The 26,673-nt window shown below is 41.0% G+C and overlaps 1 protein-coding gene across 2 annotated transcripts; it reads left to right on the top strand.

The window, feature by feature from the left end:
• Positions 1 to 280: 280 nt before the first annotated feature.
• Positions 281 to 24,049, top strand: TLR3 (toll like receptor 3). 2 transcript variants are annotated; one of them, XM_021939040.2, is made up of 6 exons: positions 281 to 737; positions 7,515 to 7,737; positions 15,411 to 15,858; positions 17,677 to 17,868; positions 21,220 to 23,072; positions 23,597 to 24,049. In XM_021939040.2, the coding sequence occupies exons 3-6, from the start codon at positions 15,418 to 15,420 to the stop codon at positions 23,823 to 23,825; spliced, it is 2,715 nt and encodes a 904-aa protein (XP_021794732.1). In that variant the 5' UTR covers positions 281 to 737; positions 7,515 to 7,737; positions 15,411 to 15,417; the 3' UTR covers positions 23,826 to 24,049. The 2 variants fall into 2 exon arrangements, with proteins under 2 accessions (XP_021794732.1, XP_003899477.1); XM_003899428.5 differs by lacking the exon at positions 7,515 to 7,737.
• Positions 24,050 to 26,673: the final 2,624 nt, after the last annotated feature.

Raw genomic sequence — 26,673 nt, 5'->3', positions numbered from 1 at the left:
CAAGCGCATTCACTTAACTAGTTGGAGTCATTAAAGCGAATTAAGAACGAAATGCCTAGTTAATCTGAACTTTACTGGGCATACTGATTTGTTCCCTAACGCGTCTGACCATTGAAAAGTGGATCAGCAGGAATGGGACTGCCTCTCGGCTCTGCCATGATCGGCTCTTCCTTTGCTGTGAAACTCAGTTTCTTCCTGGATCAAGAGGTTAACTTCTGCCAGTGTTATTTTACAGCGTTGCAAAGAGATAAAAGCCAGACAGAAGAAGTGAAAGTACTTTAGCTTTGATTAGGGATTTTTTTTTCTGTCCCTGTGACCATACACTACCCAATTCTGACAGCTTTGCATGAGTCTAGCAGAAAATCGAGGGATTCACTGTTATTCGTTAACTTGTAGATGTCCAGACCCGTCCACATCAAATGGTGAGGTCCCCACTTTTGACTTCAGCTGTTGCTATATCTGTGACCCTTTTAATGAAATCCAAGGATCTCAGCTTTAAAAAAGTTAAAATAAAATAAAAACAAGATGTTTCTCGAAGCAGTTTGAAATACCTCTCTGAGGTGTAGGAGATTGTTTTTGTTTTCTCCCTTTGCCCTTCTTGGAATGCACCAAACATAAAAGCATTTTTTTCAAGCTTTACTTTCACTTTCGAGAGTGCCGCCTATTTGCCACACATTTCCCTGATGAAATGTCTGGATTTGGACTAAAGAAAAAAGGAATGGCCAGCAGTCATCCAAGTAAGTGAAGGTGTTCATTTCACGTTCTTACTGGGCAGGGTCTCTCGTGCTGAGTAGAATTCGTTAGTAGAATGTGTATGGTTTTAACCTTCTTTGGTCTTTCTTGGATCTGGTGCTTGAAATCCAGTCAGAATCATTCAGGAAGGAAAGTGGAAGAACCGGGAGATGACATGGGCTTGGGAGAAGGGTATAACTCAGAATACAAGTAAAAGCACCAGTATCTGGTTAATTTGATCATCTATTTATGCAGTATTTAATTTTTTTCCTCTGTAGCATTCTGTACCTGGAAAAAACACATTAGGGAAGCTATGGAAATCATTTTGCAACACCTTTTTAACAAATCACATCTTTACCTTAAAGAAACAAAACTCCAAGATGTTAAAAGAGCGTGTCCCCTTTTGTTAGTTTTATTGGCAGGAGGGGAGACAGCAGCTGGCATCGTATGACAGTGTCTTGGCTAGGAGAGAACATTCAGGTGTGCCTAGGAGTAAGTAAATGGCTTTCTTTCACGTCACGAAGGATAATGGAAGAAGTGGGGAAGTGGAAAGATGTTCAGGTGTACAGGAAGATCAGAAACTGGCATTGGCAACTGTGGGTACTCGGGCGAAAATGGAGTTGGCTTCAGCAAGTTGACTCCCAGGTTTACAGATGATCATGTGCTGGTTTGTGTCTGCACAGGGGCGTGCCTATGTATTAACCTAATACGAAGGTTGCAAAGTTTACAAATCAAACTATGAATAGTGGTTAACTCCAGGTAGTCTGGCTCCAGACCCCATGTCCTAACCATGAGACAACATTGTCTCTCACTTGGACAAAGAATGTGAATTCCATGTGCCCTTACAAAATATTTCCAAAATTCTAAGGCCAAGTGAGACTCTTTTTAATTGCTTCTTCATTTTCTTTATTTCTGGTAGATCTCATTCAACAGCAACTTTTTCTTCACTCTCATTTCATCCTTTAACTGCATTTTTGCTTGTTTTACTGAAGCATGTCCTAGAATAATGTTTTCATACAGATCATATGGCTATGAACTTACTGCATTTTTGCATATCTCAAAATACTCGTACCTTTTTCTTTAGTTATTCAGGTGGATGTGAAATTTTTTTTAATTTTATTTCATTTCATTTCATTTATTGATTTAGAGACAAGGTCTCGCTGTGTTGCCCAGGCTAAAGTACAGTGGCATGATTGTGGCTCACTGCAGCCTTGACCTCCCTGGCTCAAGCAATTCTCACACCTCAGTGTCCCGAGTAGCTGGGACCACAGGTGTGAACCACTATGCCCAGCTAATTTTTAAAAACTTTTTGGTGGAGATGAGGTTTCCCTATGTTGCCCAGGCTGGTCCCAAACTCCTGGGCTCAAGGGATCCTCCAGCCTCAGCTTCCTAAAGTGATGGGATTCCAGGCATGAGCCACAGGTAATTTTTTTGGCCTGGCCAAAGGTGATTTTCTTGTTTTTCAGAGACATGGTCTTGCTCTGTTGCCCAGGCTGGAGTGCAGTGGTGTGATCATGATTCATTGCAGCCTTAACCTCCTGGGCTCAAGCGATCCTCTTGCCTCAGCCTCCGAAGTAGCTGGAACTACAGGCTTGTGCCACCACACTTGGCTAATTTCTAATTTTTTTTTTTTTTTTTTTTTAGATATGGGGTCTCACTATGTTGCCCAGGCTAGTCTTGAACTCCTAGTCTCAAGTATCCTTCCACCTACCCCTTCTGAAGTGCTGGGATTACAGGGATGAGCCACTATACCCCTTGCCTGGATATGAAATTTTAAATTCAAAATAATTTTCTCTAAATGTTTGGAAAGCTTATCTCTATTGTTTTCCAGTGGTTCATTATTGGGAGAACCTGCTCCTGATGTTTAACCTGGGTTCTTTTCTATTTCCCAAGTGTCTCGGCTGGGTTGAGAAATAAAGGGAAAGAGCACAAGAGAGAGAAATTTAAAGCTGGGTGTCCGGGGGAGACATCCCATGTGGGCAGGATCTGTGATGCCCCCCGAGCTGTAAAACCAGCAAGTTTTTATTAGCGATTTTCAAAAGGGGAGGGAGTGCATGAATAGGGTGTGGGTCACAGAGATCACATACTTCACAAGGTAATAAAACATCACAAAGCAAATGGAGGCAGGGCAAGATCACAGGACCACAGGATGGGGCAAAATTAAAATTGCTAATGAAGTTTCAGGCACGCATTGTCGTCGATAACATCTTATCAGGAAACAGGGTTTGAGAGCAGACAACCTGTGTGACAGAAATTTATTAGGTGGGAATTTTCCTCATCCTAATAAGCCTGAGAGCGCTACAGGAGACCGGGGCTTATTTCATCCCTTCGGCTTTGACCATAAAAGACGGCACACGCTTCCAAAGGAGCCGTTTATAGACCTACCCTCAGAGTGCATTCTCTTTCTCAGGGATGTTCCTTGCTGAGAAAAAGAATTCAGCGTCATTTCTCCTATTTGCTTATGAAAGAGGAGAAATATAGCTCTGTTCCGCCCGGCTCACCTGCGGCCAGTTCAAAGTTACCTCTCTTGTTCCCTGAACATCGCTGTTATCCTGTTCTATTTTTTTTTAAGATGCTCAGATTTCATATTATTCAAACACACATGCTCTACAAACAATTTGTGCAATTGATACAATCACAGGGTCCTGAGGCGACATTCATCCTCCTCAGCTTACGAAGAAGATGACGCGATTAAGAGATTAAAGTAAAGACAGGCATAGGAAAACACAAGGATATTGACTGGGGAAGTGATAAGTGTCCATGAAATCTTCACAATTTATGTTCAGAGATTACAGTAAAGACAGGTATAAGAAATTATAAAAGTATTAATTTGGGGAACTAATAAATGTCCATGAAATCTTCACAATTTATGTTCTTCCACTGTGGCTTCAGCCGGTCCCTCCGTTCAGGGTCCCTGACTTCCCACAACATCTCTCCCTTTCTTTTTACATAAATGTGCCTTGGTGATGAAGGCTTGTTCGTTCTCTCGATTTTGACGCAGGATTCTTTGACTGGCCCGGGCACACTGAAAACAAGTCGATTAAACAGAGAAACATAATTCCAAAATTCACCACAGTAGAGCCCCCAGTAGACTTGATCCAAGTCGTGGGGTTCAATCCCTAAAGGTTTTCTGCCACCTGATCTAAGGCCTCAGCTCCCGGCACAATGGATAAGTGAGCTTGAGAGGCTTCGAAAATTTGTTTCTTTAATTTAGTTATGTCCAATGATAAATTATCTTCCCTTCCCAGAAGATGTCCCTTGACCATTTGCCATGAATGATCAGTCTCATTATAGGAATATGGGGTGATACAGAAATCAGAAGTATTCCAGTTGCACGGCATTTGCAAGTGATGTTCGAGACTCACTACCTGATCTCCAAGCCAAATAACAGACGGTCTTAAATCATTAATTTGATTAGCCAATTTTTGATCAATGCCTTGTTGAGAATTCCACACTTGGGTGGAATTGGCTTGCTAATTATTAACAAAATAAGCTGTTTGAATAGATTGATGTAACGCCATTCCGGCAGTGGTGGCCAGTGCAGTGACTGTAATGATCACAGCGATTATAGTGAAAACAAATCTCTTAGATCTTTTTAGAATTCGCTGTAACACTTCATTAATTAAATGCATCGAGGGAGAGGATTCCCAAGGTCTGGGCAAAGTTACCGGAATCCAGATTCCTTCTCGAGCTCGAACCAACATTACACTTTTCCTGGAGTCAAAATGGGAGTTAATACAAGTGTACAAATGACAATTAATGCATTGGACAGTTTGATTGTTCGTCCAAATTTTGATATTTCCCACTAACAGCATGTAAGGAGGCTTAACACAACTCTGTATGGGAACAGTCAGGTTGGAGGTAAGTAAAGCAGAATGTCTGGATCTACGTTGATACTGAGAGACTGGAGCAGTAGTGGGGACAACAGACAGAATAGTTTCCCCTTCCCATACTCACAGTCCAGACATGGCAATAGCCAATTTCCAAAGTTCTGGGTGTTCTGGGTTCAGAATGGGGAGTATCATACGAGGCCTTGGCGCGGGGGGGAGGGTAATGCCTTTATCTTCTCATTTTACGGGAAAGAATGAGCTGAACCTCCTATGCAAAGTAGAAGGATGATTCTCATTCTCCTGATAAGAAATAAAATAAGTAGCCTCCAGGCATTCCCTTCCACCAGAGGAGCAATGGTTTTTTAAACAGCCCTTTGGTGCCCAGTCTATTACTAAACCATATAAGTCACTTTTTAATATTACTGCATGTGAATTAACACAATCTTCCCAAATTAAAGTTTTAGATGGGCCCTCAAAATGTTTAGGGCATGGTTTTCCTGCAGGTTTGTATTGAAAGTATGGGGCATCTCCCATTACTCCCCCTTTCATTTGTTTTAAAGGAGAAAGGGAAAGGCCAGAGACCAAATGTCCCGGTTCCTCTGTAGCTGATCTCTCCGGAAGATAAGCAGCCCAGACTTGAGTTTCTAGATGAATACAACCAGGTGCATGTCCGAGGCACAGAGGCGGGTATTTATAACCCGTGGTAACATTAAATGCAGTGCCTTCTTCTCCTGGTTGAGCAGGCCAATGGTCATCTGTAGCTCCAGGCATCCACACACTATCATTAGTGGAGATTTCCACAGGAGCATCCATCCAGGTGAGAGGTCGAATAAGTGGAGGAAAAGGCACATAAGCCCAATAAGAATGATTATGTGTAGCAGGTAAATCAGTGTGAGAGGGCACTGGTGAGATAGAAAGTATAAAGAGGAGAATCATTAAATAAAACTCATTATAAGCGAGATTGAGTGCTGAAGGAGGAAGAGAAAAACAGAGGGATGTTATTTTTAGACTAATAGAAATGGTGAGATTTTTAGGTTTGTAAGGAGAAAAAGAACGGTAATTAGAAGTGGGATTAGTTGGATGAGTCTCCATTGCCATCAGAGAGGATTGAATTAGACCCATTGTGATTGTGTGCCAGCTTCTAAGAAGCTGGCACAGATCTCACCACGTCTGAAGGCAATCTCTGACACCGACGTCTTTTCTCTGCGGGTTTTGTTTGATGATCTGGTGAAACCCAAGCACATCCTCTTTCCCATGTTAAGTAGAATTAGAGACAATATTTAAAGATTTGGGGAAATCCTGTAAGGCAGTAATCACAGCAATTAACTCTGCCTTTTGAGCAGAAGTATAAGAAGTAGAAATAAGCTTGTCTGTAGGACCTACATAGGCAGCATTTCCATTGCTGGAGCCATCGGTGAACACTGCAACAACCTCAGGAACGGGCTGATCTTCGGTTAGTCGAAGGACCAACCAAGATGTCATTTTTATAAAATCAAACAGTTCGTTTTTTGGATAATGATTGTTAATAACACCAATACAATCAGCCAAGTGAATTTGCCACAGTGCTGAATGTTGAAAGGCAGCCTGAACTTTGAGCCGATTTAAAGGAACGACAATTAAATTCGGATCAAATACAGAAATTTGAAGTATTGTACACCGAGCCTGGCCAATTATTACGGCAGTTTGGTCCAGATAGACAGACAAAGTTTTTGACACAGAATGAGGAAGAAAACACCACTCCACTAAATCATTATTTCGAACTGTTAGTCCAGTAGGGGAGTGTAATGAAGCGAAAACCAGAAGCTGAGAAGGCTGAGACGGCTGTCCTCTAGATAACTGGGCGGTCTGGATTCTTTCCTCTGCGGATTCCAGTTCTAGTGAAGCCTCAGGGGTCAAAGTCCTGGGACTGCAGAGATGGGACTTTCCCCGCAGAGTAGAAAACAAGTTCAACAGTGCATAGGTCGGAATGCCTAAAGTAGGTCTTAAATAATTAATGTTACCCAAAAGTTTTTGGAAGTCATTTAAAGTTTTTAGGGAATTTCTCCTAATTTGAATTTTTTTGAGGTTGGATGCATTGTTTATTCGACCATCATTTCTAAATATTGAGCAGGGGTGGTCTGTTGAATTTTATCCTGGGCGGTGTGTAATCCAGCCTCAGTAACACGGCGGCTCAAAATTTGATAACAGTCAATTAATTCTTTATCAGTGGGGGCAGCAATTAAAATATCATCAATATAATGAAGAATATAGGCCTGGGGAAATTGGGCTCGAACCGGTGACAGCACTTGTCCAACATAAAGCTGGCAGATTGTCAGGCTATTCAGGATTCCTTGAGGAAGTACTTTCCATTGATAACGAGCTGCAAGCTCCTGATTATTGATAGATGATACAGTAAAAGCAATTTTTTCACAATCCGATTTATGTAAAGCAATATGAAAAAACCAATCTTTAAGATCAGTAACTATGAGAGGCCAATGTTTAGGTATTGAAGCAGGGGCAGGTTTCATTACAGCGTGAATGGCCCTTAAGTCGGTTACCATCCGCCACATGCCTGATTTCTTTTTTAGTGGAAACACAGGAGAATTCCAGGGGGAAAGAGAGGGTCCCACATTTTTAAGCTGTAACTGTTCAGAAACCAACTGAGTTAAAGTCTACAGTTTTTCAAAGCCTAACTGGGCATAAGTATCAGAGAAACGATCGGAGCCTGTGAGCTGAGCCTGAGTAACTAGAATGCCATGAGTCCGATTTAGCTGAGCCTGCGGACAGGCCTCCTCTGACCACCAAGTACGAAATTGTAAATGCTGAGATGGGGTCAGAACAGCTTTTGTCAAAATGTCCCAGTCTAAAGGAAGCAAAGCGACCTCTGTACAAAAAGTTTGCAATACCATTTTAACCTAAGGAGAAGTAGGACCGTACTGAGTACAAGCATCCTTAAATTTTTTTTTTTTAAAGTAAGATTAAGCGGCGCATATCGACGCAGACCAGAATGAGAGTGTGAGAAAGGGGAATTGAAGGAGTAGAAGAAGCAGAAGTATACCGGTGATTGCTGGCGTCCATGTGCGAAGAAGGACACAAAGAAGCAGGCTGAGGGGATGGCAACGTGACCAGTTGAGGAACTGAAACGACAGGAGGGTGAGGGGCTGAAGTGGATAGGGGAAGGCCTGCAGAATTACAGGTAAATTGTAGTTTGGTCCCAGAACCATTAGGTGACACCTAGAGACAAATGCTGCAAAGGTTTGAAGAGGGACGAATTAGCATATCTATGGTCCTGGGCTGTGTGAGTCACGGCCACGGCCACGGGAGCTGCAAGTACTTGCTCTTCGTGAAAAGAAGTAAGATCATCAAGGGGTAACGTTAAGCCAAAGTCACCAGAGTTAGACGTTGAATTTTCAACATGGTTAGGTGAAAGAGGAGTAGCTGAATGGAGAAGCTGATCAGATAACGAAGGCCGTGTGAGAGAAAAGTTGAGGAGGTATTGGGATGGCACGCACCAAGGCCCAATCATCCCAAGCGGTGACAGGAGCACAATTCCCTGTTGAGACAAAGTCCTGGAATGCTGTAAAAAGATCCAATACTTCTACATATACGGTTCCTTTTTTAGGAAACCAAGGACAGTGTTTTTCCACCACCCTGAATAGAGAGACCATATTTTCCATGGGCACCCAAATCATTCCTTGTTTTAACCAGAGTTTAATACAGAAGAGATAGGTATAATTTTTATACTCTGTGTGTCCCATAGTTAACCCAGACCATACACAGACTGCTCACCAGTCGTCAGGGAGTTGAACACACGTATCTGTGAACCAAGCCGATGTCGTTTCACCGCACCTGCCAAAGGGAGTCAGGTTCCCACATGCACTTAGGAAAAAAGAAAGACCACGTTAGCACCAGATATCGGGAGAACCCGCTCCCAATATTTAACGTTGGCTTTTCTGTTTCCTAAGTGTCTCGGCTGGGTTGAGAAATAAAGGGAAAGAGCACAAGAGAGAGAAATTTAAAGCTGGGTGTCCGGGGGAGACATCACATGTCAGCAGGATCCGTGATATTCCCCAAGCAGTAAAACCAGCAAGATTTTATTAGCGATTTTCAAAAGGGGAGGGAGTGCATGAATAGGGTGTGGGTCACAGAGATCATACACTTCACAAAGTAATAAAATATCACAAAGCAAATGTAGGCAGGGCGAGATCACAGGACCACCGGATGAGGTGAAATTAAAATTGCTAATGAAGTTTTGTGCACTCATTGTCGTTGATAACATCTTATCAGGAAACAGGGTTTGAGAACAGATAACCTGTCTGACCAAAATTTATTAGGTGGGAATTTTCCTCATCCTAATCAGCCTGGGAGCGCTACAGGAGACTGGGGCTTGTTTCATCCCTTCGGCTTCGACCATAAAAGACGGCACACGCCTGGGGCAGCTGCCCAGGCCTACCTTTCTCAGGGCTGATTCTCTTTCTCAGGATGTTCCTGGCTGAGAAAAAAGCACCAGTGATAATGCTGTGGCTCGCCTGTAATCCCAGCATCTTCTTTGGGAGGCCGAGACGGGCGGATCACGAGGTCAGGAGATCGAGACCATCCTGCATAACACGGTGAAACCCCGCCTCTACTAAAAAATACAAAAACTTAGGCCGGGCTGCATGGCCTCTGTAGTCCCAGCTACTCGGGGAGGTTGAGGCAGGAGAATGGCGTGAACCTCGGGAGGCAGCCGCAGTGGTCGGAGATCCGCCACTGCACTCCAGCCTGGTGACAGAGCGAGACTGGCCTCAAAAAAAAAAAAAAAAAAAAGACCAGTGATATTTCTCCCCATTTGCTACAGAAAGAGGAGAAATATAGCTCTGTCCAGGTCACCGGCTGCCAGTTCAAAGTTACCTCTCTTGTTCCCTGAACATCGCTGTTATCCTGTTCTTTTTTTTTTTTTTAAGATGCCCAGATTTCATATTGTTCAAACACACACGCTCTACAAACAATTTGTGCAGTTGATACAATCACAGGGTCCTGAGGCGACATTCATCCTCCTCAGCTAACGAAGAAGATGACGGGATTAAGAGATTAAAGACAGGCATAGGAAAACACAAGGATATTGATTGGGGAAGTGATAAGTGTCCATGAAATCTTCACAATTTATGTTCAGATATTACAGTAAAGACAGGTGTAAGAAATTATAAAAGTATTAATTTGGGGAACTAATACATGCCCATGAAATCTTCACAATTTATATTCTTCTGCCATGGCTTCAGCCGGTCCCTCCGTTCGGGGTCCCTGACTTCCCGCAACAGTTCACGTTACTGATGAGAAGTTTTTTATTAATCAAGATCTCTATTCTTTGGAAATGAAGGCTTTAGGATTTTTGTGTGCATGGTTGCAATTCTGAAATTTCATAAGATTCTCTCCATGTCTGTTCCTCTTTCACCCCTCCCGCCTAGCATTAGGTGAGTTTTGCCCACTGATGAAATGTCTTCAGATGGGGAAAGTCCTTCAGTCATTCAGGGATATGCTTTGTAATGGATTAGTCCTCAGCAATTCTGACCTCTAGCCGGAGCCCTACCAGAGGGGCACCTTTCCCCTAAGCAAGGAGAATGTATCGTAGGGACTTTACCTGTGAGTTGGTAAGTAGAGGTAGGAAGTTCTGAAGGAACTGGAAGAGAGGTTTGGGAGACTGTCAGAGAGGGGGTGGGTGGGGAACTGGTCCCTGGCACTCGAGAGGCATCATTGCCAGCCCTGCATTCTTCATGCACCTGGGCAAGTCAGCAACGTGCATCCTTGCTGGCCTGGCTGTGGCATTCCTCATGGCCTGTGGATATAAAGAATGTGCACAGCTCTACAATGATTAGTGTCAGAATTATAAAAGCCATGAGATGGGAATACTAGTTTATAGAAGTCAGGTTTTTTTTTCCTGTTTCTGAGAACTAAATTAGAATATTAGTAAAATCACTATTTTTAAGTATATTAGAATAATTCTAAATACTCACATTAGTTCTGTTTTCCTAGGATTAGTGACCTAAGACGATTTTATTATCTGAAACTTACTGGAATAATTTTTGTGTCATGACTTTTAGATCTTGTGGAATATCTGTTTAGATATCATTACCATTGCTTCATCTCCATAGTTTGTGGGTGTATTTGATTTTTTAAAATATCTGAAATTAGGTTTTGATCACACCAGAGAGTATCACATTGGGTACACATCCCACCAAAATAAAGTGTGACAATGTATGGAGATAAGAGTGGCTTTCCTGAGCTTATTAAATGCCCGTGGAAAACTACCGTATGAGTGCATTCTCACATTGCTCTACAGAAATACCTGAGACCGGTCATTTATAAAGAAAGAGGTTTAATTGGCTGATGGTTCTGTAAGCTGTACGGGCAGCCTCTGCTTCCAGGGAAGCCTCAGGGAGCTTTTACCCATCACAGAAGGCAAAGCTGGAGCTGGAACCTTCACATGGCCAGAGCAGGAAGAAGAGAGAAGGAGAAGGCGTCACACACTTTTATTTATTTATCTATCTATCTATCTATCTATCTATCTATCTATCTATCTATCTATTATTTTGGGGGGAGCGGGAGCGGAGTTTTGCTTTGTTGCCCAGGCTGGAGTGCCATGTGGTGGGATCTCGGCTCACTGCAACCTCTGCCTCGGTAGTTCAAGCGATTCTCCTGCCTCAGCCTTCCCAGTAGCTGGGATTACAGGCGCCTGCCACCAAGCCCAGCTAATTTTTGTATTTTAGTAGAGACAGGGTTACACCATGTTGGCCAGGCTGGTCTCAAACTCCTGATCTCAGGTGATCTGCCTGCCTTGGCCTCCCAAAGTGCTGGGGTTACAGGCGTGAGCACTGCACCCGGCCACCACACACTTTTAAATGACCAAATCTCATAAGAATTCACTCACTCACTATCAGGAGAACAGTACCGAGAGGGTGGTGCTAAACCAACTGTGAGAACTCCGCCCCATGAGCCAGTCACCTCCCACCAGCCCCCACCTCCAACACTGGGGATTATACTTCGACATGCGATTTGGGTGGAGACACAGAGCCAAACCACATCGGCTATGTGTTCAACATATATTTATTTCTTCAGAGCCGACAAAGTGGCCGGCGTTGTTCTAAACACAGACAACACCATATGGAATAAGAACTATGTCCTCTACTATTATAGCTTCACATTCTGGTGAGAAGCAATAATTAATAATAAAGAATACACAACATTGGATAATTTCCACCAACCATAGCACGGAAAAAGCAATCTAGAAAAAGAGCAAGATGGGAGGGTTTGCACTTTGAACTTCAAGACTTGTTATAAAGCTACAGTAATCTGAACAATGTGGTATTGGCCTAAGAACTGACAAGTATTTCAGTGGAAGAGAGTGGACAGCCCAGAAATAGACCCTCACTTAAAACATTTACTCAGTTTCTAAGGAAGGCACAGAACAGTCCAGTGGGGGAAAGAAAGTCTCTTTAAAAAATGGCCTGACTGGGCCAGGCACGGTGACTCACATCTATAATTCCAGCACTTTGGGAGGCCAAGGCGGGTGGATTACCTGAGGTCGGGAGTTCAAGACCAGCCTGGCCAATATGGTGAAACCCCATCTCTACTAAAAATACAAAAATTAGCCGGGCATGGTGGCTGGCGCCTGTAGTTCCAGCTACTCGGGAGGTTGAGGCAGGAGAATCACCTGAACCTGGGAGGTGGAGGCTGAGTGAGCCAAGACCACGCCACTGCACTCCAGCCTGGGCGACAGAGCGAGACTCCAACTCAAAAGAAAAAGGTCTGACTGACTTTTTCTTTTTTCTCTCAGAAGAAAAAGGTCTGACACACAAAATACTGCGACTCCTACTTCATGGATACACAATAATTAATTTAGGAAAGATCACAGACCTTAACATAAAAGCTAACACTGTAAAGCTTTTTAGAGGAGAGTATCTAAGTAATGGGAGTAGGAAAAGTTTCTAGAGAAGACACAGAAACAATAACAATAAAAGAGAAAATGATAAGTTAGACTTCATCATAATTAAGAAGACATTAGTAAGAAAATAAACAGGCAACCCACACACTGGGAATAAATATTTACAAAATAGGAATCTGACAAAGGACTGATACTGAGATATGTAAAAAATTCCTACAACAGAAAAATAAAAAGGAAACAATCGAATAGATGAGCAAAATATTTGAATATATAAGGGAAGATAAATGAACAATAAGCACATGAAAATTGTTAAATATCATTAGTCCACAGGAAAATGCAAATTAAAAGCATAATTAGCTATCACTACATACTCACCAGAATGACTAAAAATAAATAAAAATAGGCACCAAATGTTATCAGGAAAGTCGGTGGTGCGATACTTTCCCAAAAGATCTGGCAGTTTCTCATAAAATCAAACAGCCTCACCAAATGGCCCAGCCATTCCAATCCTAGTAATTTACCCCAAAGAAATAGAACACAGTCACGTGTTGCTTAATTATGGGGATACATTCTGAGAAATGCATTGTGGGAACATCAAAGGGAGTGCTAACACAAAACTAGACAGTATGGCCTGTGGCGCCCAGGCTGCAAAACCAGACAGCCAGCCTGTGACCGCACTGAATACTGGAGGCAGTTGTAACACAATGGGAAGTACTTGTGTATCTAAACATAGAAAAGGTAAGTGAAAATGTGGTAGGAAAGATTACAAATGGCACTTTCATAGGGCACTTAGCACAAATGGAGCTTGCAGGACTGGAAGCGGCTCTGGGTGAGTCTGTGAGTGGGTGGTGAGTGAATGTGAAGGCCTAGGACATGGCTATGCACCACTGCAGACTTTATGAACACTATACACTTAGGTTATACTAAACCTATTTAAAAATCATACTTTCTTCAATAATAATTAACTTACTATAACTGTTTTACTTTATAAATGTTTTAATTTTTCAAAACTTTTTGACTCTTGTAATAATGTTTGGTTTAAAACAAACACATTGTACACCTATACAAAAGTATTTTCTTTCTTTATATTCTTATTTTATAAGCTTTTTTCTACTTTTAATTTTCTTCTTTTTTTTTTTTTTTAACTTTTTAAACGTTTTTGTTAAAAACAAAGACAGAAACACACACATTAGCCTAGGCCTGCTCAGAGTCAGGATCTTCAATGTCACTGCCTTCCACCACGTCGTGTCCCACTGGAAGGTCTTCAGGGGCCACAACATGCATGGACCTGTCGTCTCCTGTGATCACAGTGCCTTCTTCTGGAATCCCTCCTGAAGGACCTGTCTGAGGCTGTTTTACAGTTAACTTAAAAAAAAAAATAAGTAGAAGGAGTACATTCTAAAATTATGGCAAAAAGTATAGTAAATACATAAATCAATAACATATTCATTTATTATCAACTATTATGCACTGTACATAATTGTGTGTGCTATATTTTATATAACTAGTAGTATAGTAGGTTTGTTTACACCAGCATCACTATATACATGTGAGGAATGCATTGCACTATGATACTATGACAGCTACATTAGTAGGTGATAAGAATTTTTCAGTTACATTATGATCTGCAGTGAATATTTATTTATATGATTGTAAAATTTATATGATTGCAAAATTGAGGCTGGGCACATTGGCTCATGCCTGTAATCCCAGCATTTTATGAAACCAAGGCTGGAGGATCACTTGATGTCAAAAGTTTGAGACCAGCCTGGGCAACATAGCGAGACCCTATCTCTCTGTAAAATTTAAAAAAATAATAAAAAATTAGCTGGGTGTGGTGGTACATGCCTGTAGTCCCAGCTACTTGGGAGGCTGCGGTGGGAGGAGCCCTTGAGCCCAGGAGTTGGAGGCTGCAGTGAGCCATGATAGCACCACTGTACTCTAGCCTGGGCAACAGAGTGAGACCTTGCCTCTAAAAATAAATAAATAAACACAAATAATTTTTAAAATTGTAAATGATATTTACTGACTTTAGATTTTCTGGATTGATGTAGGCCAAGGACCTCATATGTAATCAGAGTTTCAGGATAACATGCTAACATTTCACATCTTGACAATGTCAAGCAATGTTATAGCTGACAGTTTTAGGAAATGTAAGAATGGAAGAAATGTGGAGAAAAATGTACTTATTTATTTTAAATAAAATAAAAATTAACTGGCTGGGCACGATGGCTCACACCTGTAATCCCAGCACTTTGGGAGGCTGAAGTGGGCAGATCACGAAGTCAAGAGATGGAGAGCATCCTGGCCAACATGGTGAAACCTCGTCTCTACTAAAAATACAAAAAATTAGCCGGGAGTGGTGGTGGGCGCCTGTAATCACAGCTACTTGGGAGGCTGAGGCAGGAGGATCGCTTGAACCCAGGAGGCGGAGGTTGCAGTGAGCTGAGATCACGCCATTGCACTCCAGCCTGGTGACAGAGCGAGACTCTGTCTCAAAAACAAAACAAAACAAAACAAAATCAAAAACAAACAAACAAAATTAACTAAAGAGAAGTGAAGAGAATGAAGGAAAAATATAATTAAATTCCTTATCTTTATAGTGAAATCAGTAAATGAAGAAATAGAAGGGCAAGAATATTAAGTTTATGGAGGTAATCATGAGAATTACAGATAGAACCTATCAAAAGAGAGACACTGCCGCTGCAACTGGGATCAAGGTGAAGGATGGGAAGGAAGTTTGGATGTTCTGTTTTTTATCTTTCTGTACTGTTTGAAATGTTTCTGTTTGATGTATTACTTGTATAATATGCACTTGTAGGGCATAAGAGTATGAGTCGTAATATACATAGTCATATTTTGGTGGTATATTTTACAAGGAATATACCAATGCATTTGAAAGTCATCTGCTATTAATGTTGCTCATACATTTTAATGTTTCTTCTATACAGCAGAATCATGAGACAGACTTTGCCTTATATCTACTTTTGGTGGGGACTTTTGCCCTTTGGGATGCTGTGTGCATCCTCCACCAACAAATGCACTGTTAGCCAAGAAGTTGCTGACTGCAGCCACCTGAAGTTAACTCAGGTACCCGATGATCTCCCCACAAACATAACAGTGTTGAATCTTACCCATAATCAACTCAGAAGATTACCAGCTGCCAATTTTACAAGATATAGCCAACTAACTATCTTGGATGTAGGATTTAACTCCATCTCAAAACTGGAGCCAGAATTGTGCCAAAAACTTCCCATGTTAAAAGTTTTGAACCTCCAGCACAATGAGCTATCTCAACTTTCTGATAAAACCTTTGCCTTCTGCACGAATTTGACGGAACTCCATCTCATGTCCAACTCAATCCAGAAAATTAAAAGTAATCCCTTTGTAAAGCAGAAGGTAAGATGAAAATGTCTATTGTTACTAATGTTTTAAAGTCACTTATCCATCCTTAGACTTACTATCTAAACATCAAAGTAAGAAAAAGGAAGAAATTTGATCTAATCCAATTTGCCACAAATACTGCCATTATAATAGAAAATGCTTCCAAAAGAGAAAATGTACTCTTAAATCAGTTTCATCCTTAATTTTCAATGTTTGCCTCTCTCGCTTTTTCCCATTAGAAACAGAACTTAGATGCAAGAGGCAGAAGTAATGAACAGAGAAGAATCAGAATATCCCATAAGAACATGGACACTAAACTTTCAATGCTGCTGATTTAGTATGTGAAGTCATGAAAAAAGTCTAGAGTCCAAAGTCTGACTTAAATAAAATTAACAAATTGATACAATGATCAAGTGAATTGTTCAACTAAAAATTACCTACTCCTGGTTTAAGAAATCTCCTCAATGGCTATTTCAATGACTTGTTCAATAGTGGTGTCACTTTTTCAATGACGGCTACCTTTTTCTTTTCAACACTTTGCTTGAATTTTAGTTTGTTTTTTTTTCTTTTCTTTTTAGTTGACATTTAATAATTGTACATATTTATGAGATCTAGAATGCAGATCTTTCAATATGTGTATACAATGTATAATGATTAAATCAGGGTGATTATCATATCCATCATCTCAAATGTTTCTCATTTGTGTTGTGAACATTCAAAATACCCTCTTCTAGCTTTTAAAAAATATACAATAAATCATAGTTAACCATATTCACCCTACAATGCTTTAGAGCACCAGAAAACAAACAAACAAACAAACAAACAAAACGCATGCTATTGTTTCTAAATCTGAGGCAATTATTAAGTGTTTTTCTTTAACCAAAGTGATTTTCAAGTTACTTCATTTTATGGCCTTACAAAAAATTGAGCATTGCTCTTCCTCAGATGCCAAGAATAGTCTACAAATGTAAATATGCTGTGAAACATAAAGTGATTTGCTCCCTGGCTATTTTAAATCTTCTCTTGGGTCTTCTTAGAGTCTAATGTGGATGAAATATCTTCAAATACAAAGGCCTCAAAATCTTGCTAGAGAAGTCATTGTAAAATGTTATTTTTGTAAAGACTTAAATTAAAAAACTTGCTTCTCGTTAATAGAGATTACATTAGATTTTGCCTTAACTGGTATCATCAGCTTTTCCTTACCTTTTGCCTGAATTTGAAGCGTACATATTCAAAAGTAGCAAAGGGTGATAAAATATCCCACAGTACTGACAAGCAAACAAAAGTTAATATTCTGTACTAGTCATGATCCAAAATTTATATAACTATGAATCTTTCTCAGTATAAAAATCTATTTAAAATTGAAATTAAATAGATGGCAAAATTCTACTCATGCTTTTTAAGAAAACATTCTGTTCTTTTTTCTGATACTTATTTTCAAGGTGAATGCATGACACTGTGTTTGATAAGCCACGTGAAAATCCTTGCATCATAAGTAAATGGTTATGAAAAATAAGTTTATAAATTAGCAATGTTCCTTATATCATAAGTAAGCTTAAATCCTTCTTATTTTGGTAAGAGAAATAAAATGATTCTTGAAGTAAGAAATAAAATCCTTCCTACAATGGTTTCAAGGGTAACCATCACAAAGATTATAACATAACAAAGATTAATCAGAACAAAGATTTTTTATTATGCTTACTGTTAGTATTCAACAGAATGATACAGAGGTGTTGATTTTGTTGTTGAAATATTTTTAAGATGTACTTACATTTAAAAGAACTGTTTTTGACACCAAGACTCTAACATATGCTTATTATTTTTTCCCTTCAGAATTTAATCACATTAGATCTGTCTCATAATGGCTTGTCATCTACAAAATTAGGAACTCAGGTTCAGCTGGAAAATCTCCAAGAGCTTCTATTATCAAACAATAAAATCCAAGCGCTAAAAAGTGAAGAACTTGATATCCTTGCCAATTCATCTTTAAAAAAGTTAGAGTTATCATCGAATCAAATTAAAGAGGTAAGAAGTAAGCTAAAATTATTTTGCATTCTGCCTTTAAGGTGGGTAGTCCCTATCTGTGTCACAGACACAGGAATCTGACGTTCTTTAGCCTTTGCCTGTCTTCCAGCATTCCTTCACACCTACTGCTTGGGGGCATTGGTGCCACCCTCGTGAGAGCTCAGGCAGCCCCAGGAGAGGTCGGGAGACGGGACTCTGCGGTCCTGCAGCACTGGGTGGAACCCCCGTGCCATGACCTTGGGAACATCCTTAACCTCTCTGAGTCTGTGTCCTCACTTGCAAAGTGGAAATAGTGCTCTCTGTCACACAAACTCTCTGAAAGAATTATTAATAAAAGAGTACGATGGTCAAGAGCCCCAGGTTCACAGTTGGGTTAGCTGGCCTGGTCTCTGGGCTTTGTCTTTTAACCATCGTGTTATCAGGCAAGTTATTCAAGTTCTCCCTCTCCAGCCTCCCAGCTTTCGAACGGGCGTGATAATGACTCTACCTCACAGGACTGTGTGGTAAAGAATTTAGGACCGTGTCTGGCATAGGCAGGGCTCAGGAAATGACAAGCAGCCCCATGTTGTTATAAAAACCTTCCTACAATGAAGTCAGCTTAAATAACTGACAGGACTGTCTCTTTTTGGAATCGTGATCTTCAGGCTAATCATTTGCTGTCACGGGGAGCAACAACTGTCTGGACGGGTGGCACAGGGGTAAAAGAATTTACCAAGACAGTTGTAGGTGGAGAAAGGCACATTTGTTAGTGAAAGTAGGAAACTACATTGCGAGAAGGCAACGGGCATTTCAGCAAGCGAAGCTGACTACAAAGAAACAAAGGCTGCTGAGGATTTTACAGGATTATGTTTTTTTTTTTGTTTGTTTGTTTGTTTGTTTGTTTGTTTTTTTTAAGAGGGCTCTGTGCAGCACGGACAGCGCCCAGGTTGCAGTGGGCTAACTCGCAGGGGCCTGGGGATAGCTGGGCACAGGAAGGCTGTCTGTTATTCGCACAGGAGGGCTATGTGTCCTGGATCATGAAGAAAGAAATAACTTCCCTGCTCTTTTGCTTTCTCTCGGTCCTGTCGACTGACTCCTTTTCCCTAAATAGGATTCCGTATTTTCATATACAGGTTGTCTGTATTTTACACTCATTTTGTTCCCGGCTACAAGACTACTGGAAATCCTTACCTACAACTCTATTCATTTTCAGACATAAAAATAAATGGCGTACAAATTTATCCTGAGATATTAAGATGTTTTGTGCAAGCTATTCATTTTATTTTTTTAAACAGCATTTTCTATGATTAAGACATTTATGATAGTAATGGTATTAAATATATCAATAAATGAGAAACAATAATAATAAGGGGTGATTAAAAAAAAATCACTCAAATGTCCATAGTCAGAAACAACCACGGTTAGCATTTGGGTACATTTTCCCTGGCTTTTCTCCAAATAATTATAAGGAAAAACAACAGCTTAAATTCTTACTGTACTGAAATTCATACTGTTTTTTTAAATCCTTAAGGCACTTAACTGTGTGTCAAGTACTGTGATAAATTTTAAAAAATATTTTATGTATATAGTAGTTTTAATCAACTTATTCTTAGTTTCTTTTCTTTTCTTTTCTTTTTTGAGACTGAGTTTCGCTCTTTGTTGCCCAGGCTGGAGTGCAATGGCACGATTTGGACTCCCTGCAAACTCCAACTCCCAGGTTCAAGCTATTCTCCTGTCTCAGCCTCCCGAGTAGCTGGGATTACAGGTGCCCACCACCACGCCTGGCTAATTTTTGTATTTTTAGTAGAGACGGGGTTTCACCGTGTTGGCCAGGCTGTCTCGAACTCCTGACCTCAGGCGATCCGCCTGCCTTGGCCTCCCAAACTGCTGGAATTACAGGCGTGAGCCACCGCATCCGGCCTAATCAACTTATTCTTAATTGTCATTTTCACAAAAGAAAACTGAGATGAAGAAAGTTAACGTGACACATCTCAGGCCCCACAGGATCCACCTGGGACAGCGCTGGGTTTCTGGCTCGCTGGGACCGGAGGCCCTGCTCCTAACAGTTATGCTATATCGCCCACCGAAGATCATGGTCTCTCCTGCTCTTTAGATTTAATATGATATCATGAACATCTCCCATACAATTAAGAATCATTCCAAAGCTAAATTTTACTGCCTGTAAAATAGTGCTATCATGTAGATTTATCATACTTAATTTCATAATTTTCGGCTTTGCATTTTAACTCATTTGTTTATGATAAAGCACCCTTTCTTCAACACTTCTCTTTTTTTCCATTAGCCTTACCATCCCCCAAGTGACACATTACAAATCACAGCCCCGCCAGGCTGGGTGCGGTGGCTCACGCCTGTAATCCCAGCACTTTGGGAGGTCGAGATGGGGGTGGATCATGAGGTCAGGAGTTCAAGACCAGCCTGGCCAGCATGGTGAAATCCCGTCTTTATTAAGAATACAAAAAAATTAGCCAGGCGTGGTGGCAGTCGCCTCTCATCTTAGCTACTCAGGAGGCTGAGGCAGGAGAATCGCTTGAACCCAGGAGGCGGGGGTTGCAGGGAGCTGAGATCGCACCACTGCACTGCAGCCTGGGGGACAGAGCGAAACTCTGTCTCAAAAAAAAAAAAAAGAAAAGAAAAGAAAAGAAAAGAGTGACTTCATGGCAGTCCATGAGTGACTTCATGAGCAGTTTATTCATCGCAATTGTTCTCATGGTGATAAAGAAAAAGTACCAGGAGATTGATCCTGGACTGGAAGGTCAGAGAAGGCTCCTTGAAAAGGTGTCATCTAAGCTGAGGCTGTGAATGCTGAGCAGAAGCTAGCCAGTGGCCAGGGGAGTCAGAGGTTGGAGCAAGAGGTGGGCGCTGTAAGGAAGGACTCGTGCATTAGAGGAAGGGGGAGAAATGCTCTGCCCACAGGATGTGGTGAAGGGTGAGTAGAGATGGAGTAAAGAACTGCATTGAGTCGGGCGCGGTGGCTCATGCCTATAATCCCAGCACTTTGGGAGGCCGAGGCAGGTGGATCACAAGGTCAGGAGTTCGAGACCAGCCTGGCCAACAGGGTGAAACCCCGTCTCTACTAAAAATACAAAATTAGCTGGGCGTGGTGGCGGGCACCTGTAATGCCAGCAACTCAGGAGGCTGAGGAAGGAGAATTGCTTGAACTCGGGAGGCGGAGGTTGCAGTGAGCTAAGATGGCTCCACTGCACTCTAGCCTGGGCGACAGAGTGAGATTCCATCTCAGGAAAAAACGAAAACAGAAACAAAAACAAAAAAAACCAGAACTGCATCTAAGCTTTTCAACAGCCTTACAGAGTCTGTGCTTTTGATTGTTAACCTCTTTTTTTCCACCTTTAGTTTTCTCCAGGGTGTTTTCACGCAATTGGAAGATTATTGGGCCTCTTTCTGAACAACGTCCAGCTGGGTCCCAGCCTCACAGAGAAGCTATGTTTGGAATTAGCAAACACAAGCATTCGGAATCTGTCTCTGAGTAACAGCCAGCTGTCCACCACCAGCAATACAACTTTCTTGGGACTAAAGTGGACAAACCTCACTATGCTCGATCTTTCCCACAACAACTTAAATGTGATTGGTAACGATTCCTTTGTTTGGCTTCCACATCTAGAATATTTCTTCCTGGAGTATAATAATATACAGCATTTGCTCTCTCACTCTTTGCACGGGCTTTTCAATGTGCGGTACCTGAATTTGAAACGGTCTTTTACTAAACAAAGTATTTCCCTTGCTTCGCTCCCCAAGATTGATGATTTTTCTTTTCAGTGGCTAACATGTTTGGAGCACCTTAACATGGAAGATAATGATATTTCAGGTATAAAAAGCAATATGTTCACAGGATTGATAAACCTGAAATACTTAAGTCTATCCAACTCCTTTACAAGTTTGCAAACTTTGACAAATGAAACATTTGTATCACTTGCTCATTCTCCCTTACACATACTCAACCTAACCAAGAATAAAATCTCAAAAATAGAGAGTGGTGCCTTCTCTTGGTTGGGCCACCTAGAAGTACTTGACCTGGGCCTTAATGAAATTGGGCAAGAACTCACAGGCCAGGAATGGAGTGGTCTAGAAAATATTTTCGAAATCTATCTTTCCTACAACAAGTACCTGCAACTGACTAAGAACTCCTTTGCCTTGGTCCGAAGCCTTCAACGACTGATGCTCCGAAGGGTGGCCCTTAAAAATGTGGATTGCTCTCCTTCACCATTCCAGCCTCTTGGTAACCTGACCATTCTGGATCTAAGCAACAACAACATAGCCAACATAAATGATGACATGTTGGAAGGTCTTGAGAAACTAGAAATTCTGGATTTGCAGCATAACAACTTAGCACGGCTCTGGAAACACGCAAACCCTGGTGGTCCTGTTTATTTCCTAAAAGGTCTGTCTCACCTCCACATCCTTAACTTGGAGTCTAATGGCTTTGACGAGATCCCAGTTGAGGTCTTCAAGGATTTATCTGAACTAAAGATCATTGATTTAGGATTGAATAATTTAAACACACTTCCAGAGTCTGTCTTTGATAATCAGGTGTCTCTAAAGTCATTGAACCTTCAGAAGAATCTCATAACATCAGTTGAGAAGAAGGTTTTTGGGCCAGCTTTCAGGAACCTGAGTAACTTAGATATGCGCTTTAATCCCTTTGATTGCACATGTGAAAGTATCGCCTGGTTTGTTAACTGGATTAACAAGACCCATGCCAACATCCCTGAGCTGTCAAGCCACTACCTTTGCAACACTCCACCTCACTATCATGGGTTCCCAGTGAGACTTTTTGACACATCATCCTGCAAAGACAGTGCCCCCTTTGAACTCCTTTTCATGATCAATACCAGTATCCTGTTGATTTTTATCTTTGTTGTACTTCTCATCCACTTTGAGGGCTGGAGGATATCTTTTTACTGGAATGTTTCAGTACATCGAGTTCTTGGTTTCAGAGAAATAGACAGACAGACAGAACAGTTTGAATATGCAGCATATATAATTCACGCCCATAAAGATAAGGATTGGGTCTGGGAACATTTCTCTTCAATGGAAAAGGAAGACCAATCTCTCAAATTTTGTCTGGAAGAAAGGGACTTTGAGGCAGGTGTTTTTGAACTGGAAGCAATTGTTAACAGCATCAAAAGAAGCAGAAAAATTATTTTTATTATAACACACCATCTATTAAAAGACCCATTATGCAAAAGGTAGGTAAACATTGTGAAATTTTAAGTGTGTACTTGCTTTTCAATTAAACTTTTTTTTTTTTTTGGATGGAGTCCCACCCTGTTGCCCAGGCTGGAGTGCAGTGGTGTGATCTCAGGTCACTGCATCCTCCACCTCCCGGGTTCAAGTAATTCTCCTGCCTCAGCTTCTTGAGTAGCTGGGATTACAGGTGTGTGCCCCCATGCCTGGCTAATTTTTGTATTTTTAATAGAGATGGGGTTTCACCATGTTGGCCAGGCTGGTCTTGAACTCCTGGCCTCAGGTGATCTGCCCACCTGCCTCCCAAAGTGCTGGGATTCCAGGCGTGAGCCACCACACCCGGCTTCAATTAAACTTTTAAATATTACCAATATTACTCAACTCAAATAATTTTAAAAATAAAATTAAGAAAAAAAAACCCTGAGTTTCAGTAACAGCTTAAACTCTGTTACAGACTATTTTAAATAGTAGTGATTCTGGCTGTTAAGAACTGTGTATTAATTCTTCGATACTTTTCTTTACTTAGATTCAAGGTACATCATGCCGTTCAACAAGCTATTGAACAAAATCTGGATTCCATTATATTGATTTTCCTTGAGGAGATTCCAGATTATAAACTGAACCATGCACTCTGTTTGAGAAGAGGAATGTTTAAATCTCACTGCATCTTGAACTGGCCAGTTCAGAAAGAACGGATAGGTGCCTTTCATCATAAACTGCAAGTAGCACTTGGATCCAAAAACTCAGTACATTAAATTTATTTAAATATTCAATTAGCAAAGGAGAAACTTTCTCTATTTAAAAAGTTCCATGGCAAATTTAAGTTTTCCATAAAGGTGTTATAATTTGTTTATTCATATTTGTAAGTGATTATATTCTATCACAATTATATCTCTTCTAGGAAAATGTATCTCCTTATTTCAGGCCTATTTTTGACAACTGACTAAATTTTACCCAAAATAAACACAGAAGCACATAAGAACATTCTCTACTGATAAATACACGATCGGCCACTGAGCCTGTGACAACTTAAGGAGTTTTAAAACATTTCTCATCTTTAGAAAAGTTAGAGTTACATTAGGGTTTGTGATGATCTTTTCGTTTTTTGGATACACTTAAAAGAAAGATAATTGTTTCAATGGGTATAATGCTATTTCCTTTGTAAAAGAGTAAAATATATACCCATATTTTTAACAAGTTTAATTACAGTATTTTTTCAATGGAAACACTTTGTATTTTAGTAAGTACTTGTCTCAGTATTGATTTCGTTAAATGTTAAATATTTTTTAATATGCATACCCAAGGGCAGAAAACATTTGCAATTCATTTTCATTAATGAGATGATTACTTGAATGAATATTGACTTGTATTTTCCTGAGATACGAGTTTTTGCTGTGGGAGGGTAGAAACGATTCTCCTACTAAAAGTATTGTGGGCAGGCTTGCTTTCTGAAGGCTAATCAGTAACTGGCTTTGTGGAAACAGAACCTTCCTCCCATGGTTACAGACTCAGGAGATGGCATTGGCGAAATCACTCGGGCTCACTGGGATTCTTTGTCTCCTGATCTTGAAAATTATGATAATAAATAGCATCTTAGATATTCCTATATAATTAGTGATGATGATCACCGTATAATATATTCACAGGAATGTATTATTCTACCATAAAATAATATGCCATGTATAAGGTAGTCCTTATCTAGAAAGACTATTTTTATTTTTATTTTTGTTTTTTATTCGTTGGTTTGTTTTTGAGACAGAGTCTGGCTCTGTCGCCCGGGCTGGAATGCAGGGGCCCAATCTCTGCCCACCGCAATCTCCACCTTCTAGGTTCAAACTATTCTCCTGCCTCAGCCACCAAGTAGCTGGGATTACAGGCACATGCCACCATGCCTGGCTAATTTTTGTATTTTTAGTACAGATGGGGTTTCACCATGTTGGCCAGGCTGGTCTCAAACACCTGACCTCAGGTGATCCACCCGCCTTGGCCTCCCAGAGTGCTAGGATTACAGGCATGAGCCACCATGCCCGGCCTTTTTATGTTTGTTTTACAATACAACAAAAAAGTTTTCAGTTTTACAATAAAAGAGAGTCTGATTATTGGAAATAGACCTGAATAGCTTTTTGAAATAGTTATAGTTCCAGTATTTAAAGAGAAACCTGAAATTATAAGGCTGAGTTAATTTCTATACCTGAAATGTTCACTTATCTGCTGAATTCAAGGAGCATTTGAGATGTCACATTTTGGAACTTTGATTTAAATAAGTCATTATTCTCTTTTTCTTTTTTTTTTTTTTTGAGACAGAGTCTCGCTCTGTGGCCCAGGCTGGAGTGCAGTCGCGTGATCTCCGCTCACTGCAAGCTCCGCCTCTTAGGTTCACGCCATTCTCCTGCCTCAGCCTCCCGAGTAGCTGGGACTACAGGCGCCCGCCACCTTGCCCGGCTAGTATTTTAGTAGAGACGGGGTTTCACCGGGTTAGCCAGGATGGTCTCGATCTCCTGACCTCGTGATCCACCCGTCTCGGCCTCCCAAAGTGCTAGGATTACAGGCTTGAGCCACCGCGACCGGCCCCCAATAAGTCATTATTCTCAAGGCTGATTTCCATGACCCTGGATGAGACATATCCACTGTGCCGCTGGTTCTGAAGAGTCTCTAGCCGGCCAACACTGTGAATGTGTGGAGGACTAATTACCACTTTCATGTTATTTGCCAACCTGACAGCTGAGACACTGCTTTTCAGCATTTTAGTCAAGATTTGCTTTTTAACTGTGCGATAATCCTGTTTTATTTTGGCATTATAAAATAAAAATCACAGCTTCTGCTTTTCTTATATGCTTTGTGTGTTATCAATATTCTCAACTATTCATAAGATATTTTAAATAAATCATTATTGTTAATTAGTCAATATATCAAGTTGCTTAATATGTCACATTTCAATGCTATTTAATATATAATATCTATATTTAATATATTGATACGTTGCTGGTAGAGGGTGTCCAGGTTCTTGCTGCTTTGAGCAAAGAATTGGACAAAATGCACAAAGAAGGAGGCAACAAAAGCAGAGATTTACTGAAAACGAAAGCACACCACGCAGGGTGGGAGCAGCCCGAGCAAGCAGCTCAAAAACCGGGTTACAGAATTTTCTGGCGTTTAAATACTCTCTAGAGGCTTCCATTGGTTACTTGGTGTATGCCCTATGTAAACGAAGAGGCTGAAGTGAAGTTACAAAGTTATTTACTTGGTGTGCACCCTATGCAAATGAAGAGGGTATTTCCTGCCATAGCTGAGCTAGCGTTACAAAGTTATTTACTTGGTGGTAGAAAGTTAGGGCCGGGCGCGGTGGCTCAAGCCTGTAATCCCAGCACTTTGGGAGGCCGAGACGGGCGGATCACGAGGTCAGGAGATCGAGACCATCCTGGCTAATACGGTGAAACCCCGTCTCTATTAAGAAATACAAAAAACTAGCCGGGCGAGGTGGCGGGCGCCTGTAGTCCCAGATACTCGGGAGGCTGAGGCAGGAGAATGGCGTGAACCCGGGAGGCGGAGCTTGCAGTGAGCTGAGATCCGGCCACTGCACTCCAGCCTGGGCAACAGAGCGAGACT

The sequence above is a fragment of the Papio anubis genome, chromosome 3 (genome assembly GCF_008728515.1).
Source record: "Papio anubis isolate 15944 chromosome 3, Panubis1.0, whole genome shotgun sequence".
In the NCBI taxonomy this organism is placed as follows: domain Eukaryota; kingdom Metazoa; phylum Chordata; class Mammalia; order Primates; family Cercopithecidae; genus Papio; species Papio anubis.
Note: the sequence above shows the minus strand (reverse complement) of the source record. Positions and strands in the feature narration are given on the sequence as shown.

What these genes read in the sequence shown, in the direction of transcription:
- TLR3 (XM_003899428.5), top strand. Translation starts at nt 15,418, where the DNA reads ATGAGACAGACTTTGCCTTATATCTACTTTTGGTGGGGACTTTTGCCC. An exon ending in ATCCCTTTGTAAAGCAGAAG is followed by an intron (nt 15,859 to 17,676) that starts GTAAGATGAAAA and finishes TTTTCCCTTCAG; the next exon opens with AATTTAATCACATTAGATCT. An exon ending in AAAGACCCATTATGCAAAAG is followed by an intron (nt 23,073 to 23,596) that starts GTAGGTAAACAT and finishes TTCTTTACTTAG; the next exon opens with ATTCAAGGTACATCATGCCG.